The sequence below is a fragment of the Periplaneta americana genome, chromosome 4, assembly GCF_040183065.1.
Source record: "Periplaneta americana isolate PAMFEO1 chromosome 4, P.americana_PAMFEO1_priV1, whole genome shotgun sequence".
Lineage (NCBI taxonomy): Eukaryota > Metazoa > Arthropoda > Insecta > Blattodea > Blattidae > Periplaneta > Periplaneta americana.
In genome coordinates this window covers 148,234,997-148,257,351 of record NC_091120.1, presented here as the reverse complement: position 1 = coordinate 148,257,351, position 22,355 = coordinate 148,234,997, and the positions used below count along the sequence as shown (strand labels likewise).

Sequence of the window (22,355 nt, the reverse complement as noted above, 5' to 3'; positions counted from 1 at the left end):
CTATAATAATTTGCATAAATTTGAATAAATATCGACATAAGTGGGTATAATATTAATTAATTTTATATTTAACTAGTAAATGCATTACATAAAATTGAAATGAAAGTTAAAATTTATTAGTAGTAGGCTAGTTTGAGAATGCCCAGTCTGTAGCATTGAAATACTGTGGACAATTCGTCGTCTTTCAGATGAAACTCGTCTTCCTCTTAAACAAATAAGATGAGACCTCTAACCAGTATAACAATGGATTTTTATGAAATTGTTACAGTAAAACATAAAAATTGATAGCGTCATATTTAGGAAGTTAACATTAAAATACGTATGACATAAATGATCCTGGACATGTTGCAAGAGAGAAATAAGAGAAAGTGTCATTTTATCCAATTCAGGAGTACAATGTAGATTTTCAAAAAGAATCAGAAGTACTGTATAGTTCACTATAGTAGGACTTCTCTCCCATAAGTTTCTTGTAATAATCAAATAGTGTAAATTCTTACAGTCAATTACTTAACAATATTACAGGCATTGAACCTTTATGTTATTACATGAAGAAGTATTTGTAAATTATGACAAACGTTTTCACCAATAAATTTGGCATCTTCAGGTCACATCAAAAACATATTAACATAAAATAAACATTTAAGATATTCCAGTTAAACACAATTGTTAAAAATTAAAAACAGATATAATAGGCAGTGTGAGCAATATGTCATTAAAATACGTGTAGCAGGATGATGTAACCAAGATATCGTAGAATATGCTGATAACACTGTATTAACATAGAAGTGTACATAACGAAGAAAGAAGGCATGACAATCTTCAAGTTTATGCAAGTGCAGTTCCCAAAATGATGAAAATATGCTACAGTATATAGGACGATCGTGTTGCTATTTATGTTCATCATTTTGGGAACTGCACCTGCATAAACTTTAAGATTGTCATGCCTTCTTTCTTCGTTATGTACACTTCTATGTTAATACAGTGTTATCAGCATATTCCACGATATCTTGGTTACATCATCTTGCTACACGTATTTTAATGACATATTGCTCAGACTGCCTATTATACCTGTTTTTAATTTTTAACGATTGTGTTTTAACTGGAATATCTTAAGTGTTCATTTTATGTTAATACGTTTCAAATGTGACCTGAAGATGCCAAATTTATTGGTGAAAACGTTTGTCATAATTTATGAATACTACTTCATATAATAACATAAAGGTTCAATGCATGTAATATTGTTAAGTAATTGACTGTAAGAACTTACCCTATTTGATTGATACTATACTTATCGGACCCAACATGCCTTTAAAAAATTTCTTGTAATAATGTACAGCACTCAGTTGCATTCTTTCCTCTTGCAACTTGTATTTTATGAAGCATCTTTGTTCATAGGTACTGAACATTTTAGGGCGCTGTTACTTAATACATATCAGAAACAATCCCTGTATTCACAAAACATGATTACTTAAATACTTTTAATATTCCACGTTCATAAAACAATTGTCCCTCTATTACGTACTAAAAGATTCCGATGCTCACGGCCAGGAGCGCTGATTTACAATATTGTTGCAATTAGTTATTGAATGTCCTAGTATAATACTAAAAAAAAAAGATTACCATCTTTCATAATAATAATAATAATAATAATAATAATAATAATAATGTTTTATTTTCGCTGGCAGTTAAGGCCGTAAGGCCTTCTCTTCCACTCAACCAGCCTTAATCAATACAATACATATTTAAATTACGAATATATAAATTTTAACGACTAGTAGACTACATATTTATTTAAATTTAGATAAACTTATAAGATAAAGTAGTAACTTAATTTATGAGCTAATTTAATTCAATCAATTATAATTAATTTGAAATTTGAGATAGCTAGTAAAATGATGAAAATTAATTTAATATAAGTTTACTAGAACTATATTACAGGGAGAAAAAAATATAAATCTAAATTATAATAAGAAATAGTAAATAAATTAAAGTCTGTTCTGTTAGATAAAAAGTGGACATGTCAGCAGTTTTCAAAACTAATTTCTATAAGTCATGTTTTCTGAAGAAAAAAATAATAACTCTTTGTGGGACAAGTAGATCTGGCCAATTACAAAGTAACAATACTAAAAACAAAGGGTTAAAGCAAGTACACTGCAGTTTTTTTTATCAAAATGACGTCTGCATGACTAGCCCCATTTTTGATCTCAGTGCTCCAATTTGACCTCCATAGTATTTCGTTTACGTTTACAAAACTCATTACACTGTTGAGACGGCGCTTTCATAATCCGTTATAGTTATATATACTTTATATTGATAAATATTAATTTTCTGTAATAAAATTTTACGAAAATTTAATTAGTATTTATAAGGACTTAAAAATGATACCTGTAGATGTAAGCAGACCAGTTCCAAGCCATGGACTGAAAAGCTTGTAGACTGCACCTTTTTCTATCATCTTCGTGTTATTTAGCACTGCCTGAAATCAAGAAAAACAACTGCTAATATCAGAAATTATTGTCAATGAACAACATAGTTACATATTGAATTGTTGCAAATGGCTCGAAAAATTTTTTGGACGATGGAAATACAATTTGTAGCCTATGCCTAATAAGCCAGAGCTTTAAGTGGAATGTGAATAACTGATTGTATTTCACATAGAAAGCTTTTAGGTAAACTACGTGCTTCAATATTCATTGTCATAGATGGTGTAATGATCATCGCACTTGCTTCTGCCCTCAAATGTAGCTAGATTGAGTACAGTAGTAATTGAAGTAAATTTTTGTGCGTATTCCCTCTGATATAAAACCGTTTATGAGTATACATGTGAAAGAGTCATTTGATTATAAATAATGCGGAAGACAAGTTCAATGCTATGTCCAGGAACACTAATACAAACATGTTCTAAACCAGTGGTTTTCAACCGCAGATCCACGCAATTATTTTGGCAATCCGCGACGAGAAGTGAAGCAATTTCTTCGAGACCAAATGTCAAACTTGGCAGAGCTCTTCTTTCATCAAGAATGGGAAGCTGAACTTGCACATTTAGCTGGCTGCGAAGGTGTGTTCGTGTGGTGAAAGTGGAGTCAAAGTCTGTTTTGAACAGATCACTTCGAAGTTACTATTTTTTTTCTGACTTAAAAAATATTTCGATTTTGAATTCGTTTATCTGCTTTCCTTAGACACTAACTTATCAATCATGAAAATTATACCGCGTTTGACAGACTATCATAGGAACTAAGACATGAAATGTTTCAATGGAGCGGGAAATATTGTTCCTTGTAGCTTAGCTGCCACAACTTCTACATAGGACAGACAGGCAGATCATTTCAAACACGTTACAAAGAACACATCACAGCCATAACAAAATTGAAAAACACATCCACATATGCAGAATACATCACAAATGCTAATCACACCTACAGAGACATCAACACAGACATGGAAATACTACATATCCAACCAAAAAGCCAGAAGCTAAACACACTAGAACAATATGAAATATACAGACACACAAAAACACACCCCAATGAAATTCTCAACACACGACTCAATTTCAGAACGCACACACACACACTTTGGCTCCACTTTACACCACACGAACACACCTTCGCAGGAAACAAAACAAGAGGCGCCAAGACCAACAACGACCAGCTCTGAGGATGACCCATATTAGGTCGAAACATGTAAACCAACGTACGATAGAATTTAACACAAAAAAGTCATATCATACATATTCCGAAGTGATACAGTGTTAAAAGTTGTGTAATCAAGATGTATAAAATATTGTAACCACGAGAAAGATGAGACGTTTGAACTAAGGTGCGTGGAAAACATTGTATTTATTTATTTATTTATTTATTTATTTATTTATTTATTTATTTATTTATTTATTTATTTATTTATTTATTTATTTATTTATTTATTTATTTATTTATCCTGGTGTAGTTAAGGCCATCAGGCCTTCTCTTCCACAACACCAGGAATACAGATACAATAATAGAAATAAACAGAAAAAAACACTATATACAAAGTAAAGCTACACAAGAAATAAAGAGAGAGAGAGAGAGAGAGAGAGAGAGAGAGAGAGAGAGAGAAACACTATAAACAAAGTAAAGCCACACAAAAATATACACAGGTTGCAGTCACACAAACTTTAAATGAGTGATTAAGTATCATAATTAATTCTATCCTAACTAATTAACTAACGTAAGCAAGAAACTTGCAATTTTAATCTAGATTAAAAAAGAAAAAGAAAAAAAAACACAAATCAATACTTCTAGCAATACCTAAAAAACATTAACTAAGACAAAATTTTCCAATTTAATTTTGAATTGTGATAAAGTCCGGCAGTCCCTGACATCATTAGGTAACGAATTCCAGAGGCGAGGTATTTCTACAGTATAGGAAGATGAGTATAAAGACGTTCTATGATGAGGGATAGAAAGAAGTGCTTGATGTCGGTTTCGAAGAGTTGTAAGAAATTGAAAGCGCGATAACAGATAATTCGGAGTAGATGATTCTAAACAGAAGAGACAATGAATGTATTGTTCTTCGTTGGAGGGAAGGTATTATGTGATCAAATTTACGAGTATTGCAGATGAATCGTATGCACACATTATGAACATGTTGTAGTCTCGCAGCTAAGAGTGAGCTTATATTAGTTAGCAACGACGTACATAGTTTGTGAAAACGTTCTTGTTATAATATACCAAAAATGTAATATAGCCTACGTATGACTAAATTGTGTGTTTCAGTACAACAAATACATACCTCTACATAATCAGGATCCGTTACACCGACCCCTGGTATTGGACCAAACCAGAACTTCAACACAGGCTTGTATGTATTTATAACCGCGTCACACATATTCCAGTAATCTGCAACAGATTTTCACATCCAGGAAGTTAGTTATCTATCTGTTACGATATTTTTTGTGATAACTGTTTTAATTTCAAGCGATTAGTTACTAAGAAAGAGAAATAAGTGCAACATGGGGATAGGAGGGATTAATAGGAACTGAACCATGAATATGGGAAGTAGACCTATACATAGTGGACAGGCAACATTCTTCTTTTTATTTAAAAGTTTAAAATGTTTATTTTAAAATAATACACAGATAAGTGCAAAATACAAGTAGAAGAAAATGTTTTATATATATGGGCGTATCACTGAAGGAGAAAATCCCAAATGCGACCCTGTACCAACTATCAGATACACAGGACATCACACATGTGCAGCCATTACATCCAAATGGAAATGGGGTGGACACGTGGCCAGGCTACTAGGCGACAGATGGACATACCGAGCTACATGTGGGACCACCGCATAGGAAGGAGACTTCAGGGCAGACCTCGGCGCAGATGGGCAGACTCCTTCAGAGAACAGGCAGGTCAACAGTGGTCCAGAGAGGCAAGAGACACAAGAAAGTGGAAACTACTCGAGAGACATTTGTGCATAGACAGGAAGTTGTGAAAGGCAGTGAGAGAATCATTGTTAAAGAAATACAAGTTCTTAGACTTAAATATCACATCTAACGTGAACTAGCTCATCACGTTAGGCAAATAGAGCTTTCCCTTATTTAAGGAGGCCTTTGCCCTTCATGGGACACAATAGGCTATCTTTATCTTTATCTTATATATACAGTATATAAGAAAAAACACAGGATATACTAATTTTAATAAATTTTAGGACGGACTGAGCATTTCAGAAATATATTTATTACAAGATAAAAATATAAATAAACTGTAAACTAAAATAAGATAGGCGCTACAATGAATTCACATACGTATAATATAATACAGAAAAAAAATTACATAATTTTGTACTTCAATCAACTAGAACAATATATGAAACAGGAAATAGATAAGGAATATATGACCTATATAAGTTTATAAAAAATGTCCAGAAATTGGAGAATAAAATATAATATGAGCTACATTTTTTATTATATTTCAGTGATTTAGAAGGTCTGGGTGTAATTTGGCTACATAATTATATAACTGGGGGCCATAATAATTAATGGTGTGCATTAAAGCAGCTAAATTATTATTATTTTTCGTCTTGTACCATGATGTAGATATGTACGTATCCAATGCCTACTCACTTTACTTACGTGATTCGGGTTGAGCATATTGCGGACAGATGGCAGGACTTTGGTCCATTTTCAAATTGCACATCACTTGGCCTGACCACGCTATGTATAATGTATATCTGTGTAGAGTTATGTCGTGTGCTAGGACAAATGTATATGTAAGTGTTCGTAAGTTTAGTGTAGGGAATGAATGAAAGTGATGATGGTGAAAAGGGAGAAGGAGAAACCCAATGCCGGCACGTAGTCTACTCCTGTCGAATAGCACCAAGGGGGCCGCCAAGCTTAAAGTCCCCGTCCGATGGATTTATTATTACTATCAACATTGATATATGAAGGGTACACGGGAAAAACGAACAATGTCACATTTCCATTAAGGTTGAGATATTGATCTATTTCGGTATATTACTGCTAAATTTATTGGTGTTTCTATTTGAAAAGAAGGAAATGACGGATGTGTCAGTGGTTTTAATTCTCCTTTACCATTTTTGGTAAAAATAACACTAAAGTTTGTAGTAATACAGTGAATTAGATGATGACATCACCCTTAACAGCATTGTGACATTGTTCGTTTTTCCCGTGTACCCTTCATATGCATTCTATTCGTATGTTCTGAGGACAGATTTGAAATTTAATTGATGCACAAGCTAGTGATTCCATCTCTTCTATACCCGAGATAGAAATGTTACACAAAAATTCTTACCCCACCGGAAATCGAACCCGGATCGGCTACTCTGGAGGCGGACGCGCTACCACATACCTAATTCGGCGGACTCCTTGTAGCATGATCATGTGCCTCCATTGTATACTTATTTCGATTTTGTGATACAATTTTATCAGCGTATATTAATTTATAAATTTATTCAATTTGAAATATGTTAATTTAGAATGAACTAATTTGCTAGGGCAATCATAACTTTTCCTCAAACATATTTTAATTACTCGTTCGTGCAATGAATTTAACGGATTAAGATTAGTTTCTGTAATTCCACCCCAAGCAATAATGTCGTATACTCGAAGAAGAATATACCATACAAAAAATTTGCTGAATATACAGAGTTGTTAAAAATATCTGATATTTTAGGAGGTGATAGCATGTATCAAAACAAGAAAATTATGTCTAATAAACTTAGGTCCTACAACACATACTTTCTGAGATCTGAACACTTGTTCATAGGAGGTGCTCAGTGTGATGTCCATTTATGGCAATGCATTTCTCTGCCCTACAATACAGCAGACTACCAGATAATCATACCGTAGTTGACACCCCTGGCATGGAATACTGATATGTCGTAAGGAATACTGAAAATAAAAGTCTGGTTGCGGATATGAGCGAGGTTCAGCAGAGATGATGACGATATGAATTTTCGTAATCAGCATATGTGGGCTGATGAAAATTCCCATGCAGGTGAAGAAACAAGGCATCAACACCGATTATGAATCAACGTATGTGGAGGCGTTCTTGGTGATAGATTAATAGGGCCATACGTGCCACCACAGAGACTTTCAGGACTTTCTTATTAACGTATTGCCTGTCTTGCTGGAGAACGTGCCATGTCAGCGGGACTACAGATGTGGTTCATGCACGATGGCACACCAGCACATTTTCTCCGCAATGTGCTGAACACCTGACGCTGACATTTCAGGACCGCTGAATTGATCGGGGAAGCCCCACACCTTGGCCTGCTCGTTCCCCAAACCTAAATCACCTGGACTTCATTGCCATGAACGGACGTTACATTGACCATCTCCTATGAACAAGTATTCAGATCTCAGAAAGTATGTGTTGTAGGACCCATGTTTATTAGACATTAGCACCTCCTAAAATATTGGATACTTTTTTAATACCCTGTACATTACGCATAAATCTAATCAGTAACAAGCTTCGAAGATTAAAAGTTTACCAATTGTTTCACCAAGCCTCTTACAAAGATAAGTAATATGATGAGACAACTTTAAATTTTTATACTCAGATTTCAAATATGGCTTGTTTCAATGGTGGACATTTATAACTTTTGGGATCTAAACAAATTCCATTGTAGAGGCCTATTATTTGTATATTTTCATCACGAAGTTCTAAAATTTCAATGCTGGCCGTTGTGATTGAAAAAATATATTTGCCTAAGTCCCTTATTTACATTGAGAGAGGTCCCCATATCTGAAGCTGTCCGAGAATTATCGTGTATGGACTTAGTGACATTCCTAAAAATTGAGTATCCTGTATTCATTTATGGTAGCAGGCCTCCAACAAATGGATAATCTGGAATTTTACCCATCAGTTTCTTCATACGCATCCTGTATGGGTCTCGTTGCCATATGAACAGAAAATGAAATAATTACACATGTTTCCTCATTAAAAAATAACAGAAGTCCTGACGAAGATACTATACCCTCCAAATATTTAAACTGTTCAGTATTTTCTTGGCTAAACCGCTTGTTCATGTATTTAATTTGTGCTTCTTATATGCTAAATTTCCAGATAAATTGAAAAATGCTATAATTGTCCCTATTTACAAATCAGGAGATAAAAAATGCATGAACAATTACCGACCAATGTCTTTACTCTCATGTATATATAAACTCTTAGAAAAATGCACAAAAAGTCGTCTATTAAACTATTTGGACAAATACAACGTACTTTCTTCAAATCAATTCGGTTTGAAAATAAACTTGGCACAGATGATGCTATTTCATGTGTTACAAACAAAATCATATGTGAGTTAGAATGCTTGGGTATATTTTTGGATATTCGAAAAGCCTTTGATACCGTTAACCGTGCTATTTTATTAGAGAAATTAAACTTGTTAGGCATTAATGGTCATGCTCTAAGTTTATTTAAGTCATATTTGAATAACAGAAATCACAGTCCCTAAGGGCACTGTTCTTGGTCCAATTTTATTCTTGATTTATATAAATGATTTGTTATTAACTGACTTACGCAAATATAATGGGGTTATATATTCATATGCGGATCATACCGTAATTATTTTTGGTGAAAAATCTTGGAAAGGCACTTATATTAATACGAATAATGAATTACAGGTAATTAAAGAGTGGTTTGATTCAAACGCTCTTTCCTTAAACACATCCAAAACAACTGTTGTTCCGTTTTCACTAAGGTCCAGTGATCTTCAATCTCCTCAGTCTTCTTTCAGACTCAAAATTCATCATTCAGATTGTTCTTCTCAAAATTGTGAATGTCCAATATTAACCGAATCCTCTGAAGTTAACTAATTAGGGATTACAATCGACCAACACTTACGATGGAATAAACATATTACATATTTATGCAATAGATTACGTAAAACAATTTATATCTTTCTTATACTTCGGTCATATTTACCAGTTAATATTTTACGTCTCATTTATTTAGCTTTATTTCAGTCCATTCTCCAGTATGGAATTTTAGGGTGGGGACATGCTTGTAATTCTAATCTCACTCCACTAATATTTATTCAGAAAAGAATAATTAAAATATGCCTTAATAAACCAATTGATTACTCATTCGAGCTTTTTTTCACTGATTTTAATGTTTTGAAAATTAAACAGATTTATTATATTGCCTTATTAATCTTCATACATAAAAATCGTAATAAATTCAAATTGTATCATCATAAATATGGAACTAAAAGATCCGATTTTATACGACTAGATGAACCAAAGTGTTTCACAAGCACAGCTTAATAAAATCATTTTAAAATACCCAAATTTGGAATCTGTTAGTATCAAAAATTTAAAAAATAGCGTTAGGAATTTAATTTTTAAAGTATATACATTGATTTAAGGTATATGTATTTGTATGATTTAAATTGTTAAAACTGAAATTGTATTTTTAAAGTTAATATATTCCTGTAATTTTTTTTTCTTGACCCAGTTTGTGTCAAATAATTACACTTTGTTTGTGTTTATCTTTCTGTTTAGATATCTCTCTGAGCACGAGTTTTTACTCCTTCAGGGAAGAACTAAGATTGTATTTTTGTAAATGTTATTTTACTGACAATAAACGATAGTAATAATTTACTACTTCGAATAACTTGCCCTTCCTTATCATAAAATTTTCCAAAGAGAATGCAATATTTTGTGGTCTCTACTACTAGTAAAACTGTTACTGTCCATTAATGTTGAAACATACTGTACCTTCCGGCTTTGAGAAAATAAATGGTATCAGGCCTCCAACAAATGGATAACCTCGTGGTCCAGGAATTTTATCCATCATTTTCTTTATACGCATCCTGTTTGGGTCTCGTTGCCAAAGGAACAGCAATCCTACGAAAATTATAGCGACCAGCAGCAGTGTAGTGGGCTCCATTGTGAATAAAATAAAAGGCTCTCTTGAAGCACGTGCCTAAATTTCAGTGGAAAACTTCCTGTGAAACAAAAACACACAATTTTGTGAAATTTAGTTATACAAAATATAAAATGACTCTCGATAATTTTGACTGTCAATATGTTTTTTAATTTTATCCCTAGGTATTATATACAATATCATTCAAGAGTCCGGCGTAATAGACTTCTTCTTCAACTTCGGGGTATAGGCCTCAAGGCCTGTTCCGACTTCAAAGGATGATGTCATCCATCCAGCGGGTTCTAGGTCTTCAAACGCTTCTCCTAACAAGAGAAAGATTTCAGGAAGTCTATAATAATCCATACCCTGAATATGTTCGTACCAGTTTTGTTTTTGTGCTTGTACCCGCTCATAAAGATTATTGTCCACACCTGTGGAGTAACGGTCAGCGCGGCTGGATGCGAAACCAGGTGGTCCGGGTGCGATTTCCCGTCGGTTCAAGTTATCTGGTTGAGATTATTTCCGGGGTTTTCCCTCAACCCAATATAAGCAAATGCTGAGTAACTTTCGGTGCTGGACCACTGATTCATATCACCGGCATTGTCACCTTCATCTCATTCAGACGCTAAATAACCTAAGATGTTGATAAAGCGTCGTAAAATAACCTACTAAAATAAAATATATATGTAATGTATTGCGTATATCTTCACTTTTTTGTTTATCTAATAATGTGAAGCTTACAACACTTCGAAGAAATTTCATTTCGCTGCTTTCTAATTTTCTCTTGTTATTTCTGTTTAGTGTCCAATTTTCGCATCCATAATTGAGTAATGGGACTGCAAGTGTTTTATAAAATTTTAGTTGTGCTTCAAGTAACGTTTTATTTTTCAGTGTTCTTATAATTGTTCCACACATACATTGAAATCTATTTATTTTTATATCCATGTCTTGTTATTTTAAACATATAATATTGCAGCCTAAGTATTTGAAAGATGATACCTGTTCTATAACGATTTTACATCTTAAATGATCTGGTCCCAAAAATGCCATCGTTTTAATTTTTCTATTAGAAATTTTTAGATTAAAATTCATCATACATATTTGTAGTTTGTAGGCAGCACGCTGTAGGTCGCTTTCTGACATTGCAAAAATAATTTGATCGACAGCAAACAACATGGTGTTAATAGACAGATTATTTATTTTTAGTTCACTTGTAAGATTTCTTTGCCAGTCATCTATGGCTGCGTCGATATGTAAGTGAAACAGTGCTGGCGATAATGGTCAACCTTGTTTGACGCCCTGATTGACCTTAGCATTCTTACTTGTTTCTTTAATATTGTTAATGAGTATTTCTGTGTTATACATCCTACTCTGAATTACTCGTACCAGATTGATAGGGTAGCTCTTATCAATCATGATTTTCCATAATTTATCACGTTTTACACTATCAAAAGCTTTTTCGTAGTCAACAAACATAATGTATGTTGGTAAATTGAATTCCCTTCTTTTATAACCCGTCAATTCCCAGTGTCACCTACAGGTGCAATTGATTCAAATAGCCCTATAAAATCTTTGAATTGATATAAGAAGTTAATGTTTGAATTATAAACATTGTTCGAACGTTCGTTTTCAATTTTAGACAACAACTGTCGTTTAATGTCGATTGTTGACCGTTATTACTCATTATTTGAGATGGAAGCGTCACGGAGTGAGGACCCTTCACCACCAGCATCTTCGAAGCAAAGAAATAATGTGAAATGGTAACTTAATGTAATTAATTCTTAGTAACTCGATATCCAGAATGTTCTTAGATATTGCTGTTTAGCACAATCTGTGAATTTATAATTTTATGTCTTTAATTTTTGAGTGAAATTGAAGGTGTCACCTAAAGGTGACACGGGCATTACAGAATATACATTTCTAACATGTTTCAAAAGACAATTAAGAACTAAATGAAAATGAATGCAATAGTTACAGTCAGTTTTCATTTCCAAGTCGGAGTTAAAAGGAACCAAGTCAGTTTTTGGGTTATGCAACTATTTTAACAACGGATGTCATCCGCATCGAAGGCTGGAAGAAGGAACTAAGTTAGACCTTTAAGGGTACTAGGACGTGAAAATCGGCCAAAAATGTCATTTTTTGTTTTCATTGTTTTCGAATTCTTGAATAAATTCTCTATCCAAAAATATATATATTGTAAGGTTTTCTGGGTTTAAATGCCATAAAATAGGGAATTTAAAAATGGCGTCGTAGTTGCACGCCCCTTTTTTAAATGCCCAATTCAACTTATTATATATGTTATAATTTCTGGGCTATTTATTGGAATATTTTGACCGGGTAAATTTCATTGCTGTTGTTGGTGCTTCTGGATACTATGAAACACAGCCCAGTGGAAAGCACTCTTGTTTTGTTTTGAATAACCTCGTGTAAATTTTGTTGCAAAAAGAATCTTTGTGGTGTTATTCGCATCAGTGTTATTCAGCATTATTAGTGTATGTGTGTGTGTGTAGTAAAAATGGGCAGATTAAAGAAATTTGGCAAAAGAAAACCCGTGTTTAATGGTAATGTAAGTAAAAGCAAACATAACATAAGTGAACATAACCTGTCAGAGCCTAGCTGCAGTAGTGAAATGCATTCAGCTTCTGCAAGAAAATTGTCTCACATAAATCCAGAGAATGATGACAACTTTTATTTTAGTGATGAGGGATATTCAAAGGGTTTTATCATTGTGGATATTCAATTATTGTCTAATTTGGTGAAGAAAACTGTACAGTGTAAGTATTGTAGTGGCATCGACTGTGTTGAACTTACAGAAAATAAAAATAGTAGGCGTGGGCTTGCAACTAAACTGTCTGTTGTCTGTAATAAGTGTAAAGAGTCTGCTTCGAGTATGACATCGAATAAGGTAGGGAAAACAAAATGTTATGAAGTAAATTTAAGATTTGTATATGGAATGAGAAGTATTGGCAGAGGCAGGAAGCCAGCACAAACTCTGTGTGGTATAATGGATCTCCCACCACCAACTGCCAAATTTAATTTCTGCACTTCCCAACTGTTGAGATGTCTGGAAGAAGTAGCAAAAAAATCTATGACAAATGCTATAGAAGAAGCAGTGGCTCTAAATGAAAACAGTAGGGACATAACTGCTGCTTTCGATGGGTCCTGGCAGAAGCGAGGCCACACTTCCCTCAATGGTGTCATCACTGCAACTTCACTAGACAATGGGAAAGTAATTGATGTCGAATGTTTGACAAAATTCTGCCATAATTGTAAATCAGACCAGCCTGGATATGTTTGCATGAAAAATTATGATGGCTTCAGTGGTGGGATGGAGAGCGATGGAGTAGTAAAAATTTTTCAGAGGTCTGAGAATTTATATCAGGTCAGGTATGTCAATTACTTAGGAGATGGGGACTCAAAGGGATATAAGAAAATTGAAGAATTAAATGTTTATGGGAATGTGGAAGTAAGTAAGCTGGAGTGCTGTGGACATGTGCAAAAGAGAATGGGAACAAGACTAAGAAAATTATGTAAAGACATGAAAGGTAAAAAATGTTCTGATGGTAAACCGCTAACAGGGAGAGGGCGGCTAACAGATAGTGCAATAGATCAGTTGCAAACCTATTATGGACTGGCCATAAGGAGGAATGCTGGAAAAGATGTAGAAAAAATGAGAAGAGCAGTGTGGGCAATATACTTCCACAAGTATAGCACAGATGAGGAGCCATATCACACGTTATGTCCTCCAGGTACAGATGAAGACTGCTGGTGTTGGTACAATAAAGCTTCAGTCACTGGAAAAAAGTATTCCCATCAGCATTCACTGCCTCCAGCTGTGATGGATGAAATAAAACCCATCTTTAGGGACCTCAGCAACCAGGAGCTATTGAAAAAATGCTTACATGGGAATACACAAAACCCTAATGAAAGCTTTAATCATTGTATATGGGAGCGCATCCCAAAAACAGTTTTTGTGGGTTTAAAAACCTTAAAACTGGGTGTATTAGATGCAGTCATCTGTTTTAATGATGGTTGTGTAAGTAGACTAAATGTGTTGGAGAGTTTGGGCATTGAAGTGGGCTCAAATACAAAAACTGCACTTTACACCATTGACAAGAAGCGCTTCGAAGATGGTGAAAAGTTTGCTTTGCAAATGACTAAAGAGGCCAGAAAAAGAAAGAGGAATGCCAAAAGGAGGAGAGAGGACCAAGAAATACAGGAGCAGGATGAGTATGGGGCTGGAATGTTCTAGATTGGTGAGTGAAGTACAAAATACACGTTTTCAGTTTTTTGCATTTTCCCGTAACCTTGATTTTTCAAAACTTAGGTACACTTATCTCATAAACTAATGAAGATAGAGTCATGAAATTTTTGTGGCAGGTACATATTAATTAACTCTTTAAAATGAATGGAGTGGTTTTCTTTTAAACTTCATCGTTGAATTTTTAAAACTTCAAATCTAAGGACAATTTTGGAAAAAAATATGTTATTAATGTTTTTTTTTAATTTTGTACACATGTGATGTTTAGTCAAGAAAGTAGTGCATTCATTTTGTCATTTGATATGTTCTTATTGTACCACAAAAAATGAGAGAGGTCTGACTAAAATTCTATGAGATATGTGTACCTAACTGATGAACCATGCATAATAATTTATTTTCTAATTACCTTACTTGGGAACATCCTATAAATATTCTATTGGAGATAAGTGATTTAATTTTTCATGAAAAGATAATATAAACATTGTTTAATGCATGGTATAAATTTCATAAACCTGTGACATAGGAATGCTTCAGTAGAGCCTATATGTTATTTGCTAGTTCAAGAGCTAAAATAGCCACTCGTCATGTCCCAGTACCCTGAGATGTGTTTGGTCTTCTATAGGCCTAACATAAAAATATTAATATAACAATATATACATTTGTGTTATTAGTGAAATGTTTTTTGCTCCTCCTCAAAAGTTGTGAAAAGTGACTTAGTTCCTTTTAGCTCGGACTGATTATCTCTTCCCTTACTCAAACATTAAAGAGATTTGTCCATGACGTGAACGGCCCACGAAGGGCTAAGGCAGACTAAACGGATAGTGGCTCCATCCATATGCATCAATAGAGCTGAACGATCATCCAAATTGAACAGAGATATTTTATGACACAAAATAATTTCAAATTTTAAATATGTGTAAGTGAATGCAAAGGTAATTATTTACTTTAGCTAAACAGTAGCCTACTTCTCTCTTGTTTATGGAAGTAATTTTTTTATGGAAGTAATTGAACAAGTCGAGAAAGACAATAAATAACGGCGTATGCGTATGTTTCCAACGGCCAGTAAAAGTAAATACATACAATTTTGTTTTTAATTGTGGCAAATATTTTACAGCGCCAAAAAGAAACTCAAGAAAGTGTGGTCGGAAGGTTTCAGGGCGAACATAACTTGATCTAACCTAACCTAACCTAACCTAATCTAACCTAACCTAACTTCTGGAGAGTGAGTGATAGTCTGAAGCCTAGCTGGTTGGAGATCACACAGGAAGAATTAGAGAAATAATGGGTGCGAACGGTTCAGCTAAAGTAAATAATTATGAGGGTGTGTAATAGGATAAATATAAATAAATGTAAATAATAATGTAGTTCATATGGACAACAGCGATAGAGATAAATAGGTTTAAGGTCATATCCCTTTAATCTGATCTCGCAAACTCCAACTTTCCTACTTCCAAACGTTCTGTAGAGCACCCATTACTTCCTGTTTCACATTTGCACGCTTTTAGTAAATCATCCTCTATAGAATTTCATTATAAACGACTAATTCTTTTTCCACATTTATCTGAATTTGAATTCGTAATTCAAGATAGCAATGTAATGTCAGAATCTGTTACAATATCTGTTACGTAAAACTGATTTTTATACCCATATGTAATGAGTAAAAACAAGCCCTTTTTTAATTTATATGCACAACTTGAAACATAGCTTATTACGGTTTCAATAAAGTGAGCAGAATAAAATTGTTACCGGATTATTACTTCCATTCTCATTCTGCCATATTCGTTGTATCAGATATCATATGGTATAAAAGACCTCATATTAATTAAAATGTGTACTACTGTAAATCGTATATTATTATATTTAATATCATAAATTACAGTACAGTAAAATACGTTACAAAATGAAGTAATTATGCATTTTGTAATCAAGTCTATGACTAATTAGAAAATTAGGCTGCATTTCTGCTCAGTTTAGCAACAGCGGATCGCCGACTCACCTACGAATACACGTACGAAATCGGTCTGAAATAGCAGCATTCCTTCCTTTAATCACTACAGTAGGGTTGCCATATTTCGTAATGGCAGACAATCACTATACTTGTCAATCTTTTAATTTCATTTTCAAAAAGTACATTTTATTGAAAAACTACAAATGAATAAATCATTCCTGATCAATTTCACTAATGATAAGACAGCCATAAACGAACTACACAACAATTCAACCTACGCAGAACACATCACAAATTCCAATCACAACTATAGCAACATAGACACTGACATGAAAATACTACACATCCAGACTAAAAACCAGGAACTTGATACTCTAGAACAATATGACATTTACAAACATACAAAAACACACTCCCAGCACATCCTGAACACTCAACTCTATACAAAAAACACACCCTTTTCGACACAATCATTAACACACCCCAACACAAGAGAAAACCAGAATATAGCGCGGGACCTTTACTAGGCTTCGAACAATGAAGAATATCACTTCGAAACTAGGCAGCCAGGTAATTTCCTCATATTAACACATTAAAGAAATTATCAGAAAGATTATTATTATTCCTGGTGGAACAATATTTAACAGAATGTTCCAATATTTTGCATTTGCTGATGATATTGCTATATTTTCACGAAATGTATCCTCTCTTAATGATGTCTTGAGACAGATACAACATGAGACAAATATATCAGGTCTGGAGATTAATAGTACTAAAACAAAATATATGAATAACGCAACCAAAAGTAGTAACTAAAAAACTATTGTTTTAAATGATATCTCTTGAGAATGTCTCTAACTTCAGATATCTTGGCTCGACACTTACTAATGACAACAATATGTTAACAGAGATTAAGGGGAAAATTGCTACTGGTAATCGATGTCTTAGAGCATTAGATAGAATCATTAGAGCTAGATATATCTCAAGAAAAGTTAAAGTGAGAATAATTTATAAGACTATCATGAAACCTACGGTTACTTTTGGACCCTATCTCAACGAGCAATAACTATTTTAAATACTTGGGAAAGGAAAATTTTAAGAAGAATTTATGGTCCTGTTTAGGATAAGGGAGTTTGGAGAATCAGGACTAATTCTGAATTACAAGTATTATACAAGGATACAAATATTGTCACTGATATAAAAATCAGAAGATTGGAGTGACTGGGCCACATCATCGGGATGGACAATAATAGAATTCCTAAAATACTACTAGATGCGAAACCAAATAGCAAAAGAAGAGTTGGTAGGCCCAAATTACGATGGCTGAATGATGTCCAAGATGATCTTGTCAAGACAGGAATTAGAAGATGGAGGCAGAGAGTGTTGAATAGAGAGGATTGGTCGAAGATTCTTATTAAGGAGGTCAAGGCTAAACTAAAAGGGCTGTAGGACCACACATGATGATGATGATGATGATGATGATGATGATGATGATGATGACGATGATGAACACATTAAAGAAGATATAAAGTTAATCAGTCAGTAAAAGTCAGAATAGTGCTTGTAGTAGCTATGGAGTAAAACAATGTTAACCTTTAGGGGAATATATTAAAAAAAATATTCATTTGGAACTAATAGGCTTAGAAATATTTGTGTGCTCATTCCAAGGAATAAGTTGTTAAAATCTGCACGGTTATAATATTCCATTCTGTATATGACGCATTGTATGTTCATATGAAACGCTTTACATCTCGTATAAACTATTACGATATCGCATGTCACATGACTAATGTCTGTATGAAATTGTCCCCTAGATGGCACATTCACTTTAAATCAATATAATTGATTGTAATAAAATACAATTACAACTGATACGTATTTAATATCGATATTTCTTACTTAGTTCTCCTACCTCGCGTTCTGTTGTGGACAACTTTCCGATCTGCCAGGCACTTGCAACTTAAAATTATATCTTCACCTTGTAGACACGTGCTGTGTTGTATTCAATAGGCTGAAGCCCGCCGAGAATATATAGGCTACTGTGTGTTCGACCATTGTTCAATGTCATTTTTAATTGCTGAGTATTTGAGGACCTAACACTCCAAATATGATAAGTGTCTGAGTTGTTGATGAAAAACAAACTGCGAAATGCATATTGAGATACCTACAACTCCGTCTCTTGGCACAGGTATGAGTCACTTACAATTGAGCTACGACAAAGAAAATTTAGTATTATATTCTCATATAGATGTTTCTCCCTTAAATTGAATAAAATTAAATTTGAAAATCTGACACTTAGCACATTTAGAATGTTAAGGAGTACCGTGTTGTATGACGCTCATTTATTCCAAGGTTATCTATTCCATAATTAGCAGAATTGAAACAGAGGTTGGCAATACTTTAGACGTGGTGTCTTGCTTATAAAGTGCATTTATAATACCAGTATTTTTTTATATTTCTGAACATATTGTTACTATTCTGTCTACGGAGTTTATTGTAAAGAAATAAATAAATCGAAATTAATTTGAAATCAAAACTATAAAATAGAAGATGCACTTCAGTTAGTTAAGATAATGAATGGTTATAAGAATGTGCTAAAAAAACTGAAGATATAACGTCTATCAAAAGTCAACAGCACGGGGAGTCCAAAGTTAGATTCTGTGCTCAGATTATTATCTACAGGAATGCAGACTGTGATACTTGTGGCCGGGAGGAAAAAGGTCTTTAGTAAAAATGTTATACTTTTCAGGAGATCAGTAGAAAGATTGAATTTGCTGTCAGTTATGGAGTTTTTTAATTAAGAAGATTTCTCTGGATATTATTTGTTTATATTTCTTCTAAAATATGTAATGTTACTCCTTTAACAATTTTCTTGATTATTTCCAAAAATAGTCGCACTTAAGCCCTTTCAAGACTAGAACCCAAAATGAGTAGAAGGGACTATTTAAACATAAGACATTTTTGATGTCAAAATAAATTAGAAATGTATATTATTAGGAATTCAAAATGGGTCTTAAACAATTATAGAAATGTTTACCCTGGTGTTTAAGGGCCATATTCATAGACATTCTTAGCGCGGGCTTCCGGCGGATGATCAACGAACTAAAGATTTTCGTATTCATAAACCAGTGTTAGCGATATGATGTGATATGAATCCTGTACAAGTAATCAGTCGATAGCCGAGGCTAGTTTAGCACGCTCGTAGCGCGGGCTAACGAAATGTATATGAATAGCATCCTAAAGTTTTAAAAAGGAAAGGACATCAGTATGTGATAAAATAGCTAAAATAAAATTTAGACCTTTTTAATAGGGAAGCATGGAAAGTGAACATGTGATGTTTATAAGGAATTAAGTATTAAATATTTTTAAGTCCTTTATTCTATGTGTGCTCGATTCAAAAAGTACTTAGGACATTTGGTAACGCTCTAGAAATCCAGTCAGGAGTCTTAGGCTATTTGACTTTAGTCGTTTTAACAGATTGTAGAGGATTGTTTCCGCTTTCAGAATATATAAAAATCTCAGTTTCACAAAAAATTGACTTAAGACCTTTTTCCTCCCGGCCACAATAGTCTACTTATTGTCTTATGAATTTTCTTAGAATTTATTTTTAATTATTAAAAAATTACCATTTCTGTACAATGATGATGATGGTAACTATCTTTACCGGTTTGTCATGTGTTTCAAATCATTTATTCTAACGCGCTTAAAACAGTATCTTGCCAGTACTCATTTCATACATCAGGTTTATTACACCTTATTATCTTTTCTTTTGGTCTTTGCGCGTTCTCAAAGGTACGGTATACATTATTATAGTTACTCATCAACAATATCCGAAAGATTCATGCCTAGTGTTGCTGCCATTTTATAATTTATTTTCTAGATAACAATTTAGCAGCGACTGAAAGCAGGGAATAGCTTACTCGGAAGATATCCTCTGGATAAGATACTATTCCGTGTTTGTACAATATTTTCTCGTGTAACCATGGAATTGATTTTAACAGGACTTATTCCGTGTTCGTACAACTGGGCCTTAGAAACCAGACACTGATTGTGAGCTTGTGAGCACATTCTGCATTGTACGCAGTGTATTAGATTATATTAGATTAGAGTACAGTGTGTTCGCGTCCTGTGGGATCAGGTGTATGATTCCAATGCAAATGAACAACGAACAATTCAAATAATAAACAACACTTAAAAATAACATTAGGCCTACCGAGTTTCCATTTCAAAATTTTGCAGTCTTAATAACTGAATCGGTCATTTTGAAAAGGAGTCATCTCCACTGTATTAAATTTTACAGGAGAAGTAAGAAACCATTTTAAATCCTTTATAATGACGACAAATTTAAGCAATAATTGTTTCACCATTAAAGGACATTGGACACGATATGACAATGCCCACATAATCTTTGCTGGCAATACGGTATGCCCAGGAAAATTATTCTTCTTTCCTGGAAATAACTCTTTTCAAAATGAATCTCGGGTTTTTAAAAGATTAAGTCCACTTTTATATCTGAAATTTATACTTTTACGAAAAATAAGTTGAAAAAACATGTTATACCGTCAAGAGGTATATACTACATAAAACTTCATCCTTTGGGATCCAAACGATGAAGTTTTATTTAACTTATATGCTTGACGGTCTAACATTCCCAGCTACACATTTGATTGTTTTAACTTAATTCTATGTTTCGATGTAATCAAATTCGTTGCAATTTATAAGTTCAGCCCTACAGATTCTCAAAGTAATTATTCATTATTATACATTTTATTAACGTTAATAAAGAGTTTTTTCTAATACAACCTAATGGTGCCTAAAAGGGCGAAAATACTCGTTGTTAACTCTTTATTTTATATTATTAATATACAAAAATTGATTAAAAGTGTTTATGACAGTAAATGAAGGATTTTTACATAATAAATTATTATCTAGTCGATTTAGTTTAACATCAAATACATATTAAGGAGATTTCAGAATGAAACCAAAGAAACATATCGTATGAATTTCTAAAGAGGTACTGTTTAAAAGTAATTTATTCAGACTCTTCGTTGCATTTAATTCTGGGAAACACTTTTACAGAATATGTGTCATTGACTGTTATCAAAATAAACTTCAAACTCCATTAAAGAACATAAAACCTAGTTCTTTCACAACAGACTATTTGTCCTCCAACAGGCAAGATGGTTAGGTAACAATCACAGGTCAGTACTTGACTGGTGACCAATTAAATTCTACTTTTTTCCTTTTCCTATTACTGATCAGTTTCACCATCATTCTTTCTTCATCCACTCCTTCCAACACAGCTTATTATAATTCGTGGGTAACATTGCCTGTTGTATATGCAACTGTTACAACCTGCGTGTATACAAATTTGCCTTGTATTCTGCAAATGCTGCTAGAAAAACTACCGTATTACAATACACTGCTCTTTCGTATTCTATTGCAGTCTGCTGCAGCTTATAATACTGCGTAGGAGTAAAATAATCCAAATTCCTGCTGCCACGTGTCTTCTGTGTTATCAAACACGGGCAAAAAATGGGAAACTTAAAATCTCTTTGCATTTCCCTCGTGGTAGAATCGGAACTTACCACCAAAGCGTTGAATGATTTCTCATGTGCGGCACTATACAAAAGCTAATTCTGTCACCTTATTGAACATATTAAGCGCCTAAATTGATGCGTATACTTATTCATCTCAACCAAATATTATGCTCTTCTTGCACACACACATAACTAAGCGAAATTATTGTTAGCATTTGTTTCAGTCCTTGTCA

At 33.6% G+C, this 22,355-nt stretch overlaps 1 protein-coding gene across 2 annotated transcripts in view; it reads right to left on the bottom strand.

Moving 5' to 3' along the window:
- Positions 1-18,632, bottom strand: part of LOC138698302 (cytochrome P450 4C1-like) — a 42,110-nt gene extending 23,478 nt beyond the window's left edge. The window contains exons 1-4 of one of the 2 annotated variants that reach the window (XM_069824116.1): positions 18,495-18,632; positions 10,226-10,455; positions 4,771-4,877; positions 2,386-2,476 (exon numbers count right to left, since the gene is read on the bottom strand). In XM_069824116.1, the coding sequence (XP_069680217.1) occupies positions 2,386-2,476; positions 4,771-4,877; positions 10,226-10,397 (370 nt within the window). In that variant the 5' untranslated portion in view covers positions 10,398-10,455; positions 18,495-18,632. Of the gene's footprint in view, positions 1-2,385; positions 2,477-4,770; positions 4,878-10,225; positions 10,456-18,481 lie in introns of both variants that reach the window. The other variant, XM_069824117.1, reaches the window with a different exon arrangement.
- Positions 18,633-22,355: the final 3,723 nt, after the last annotated feature.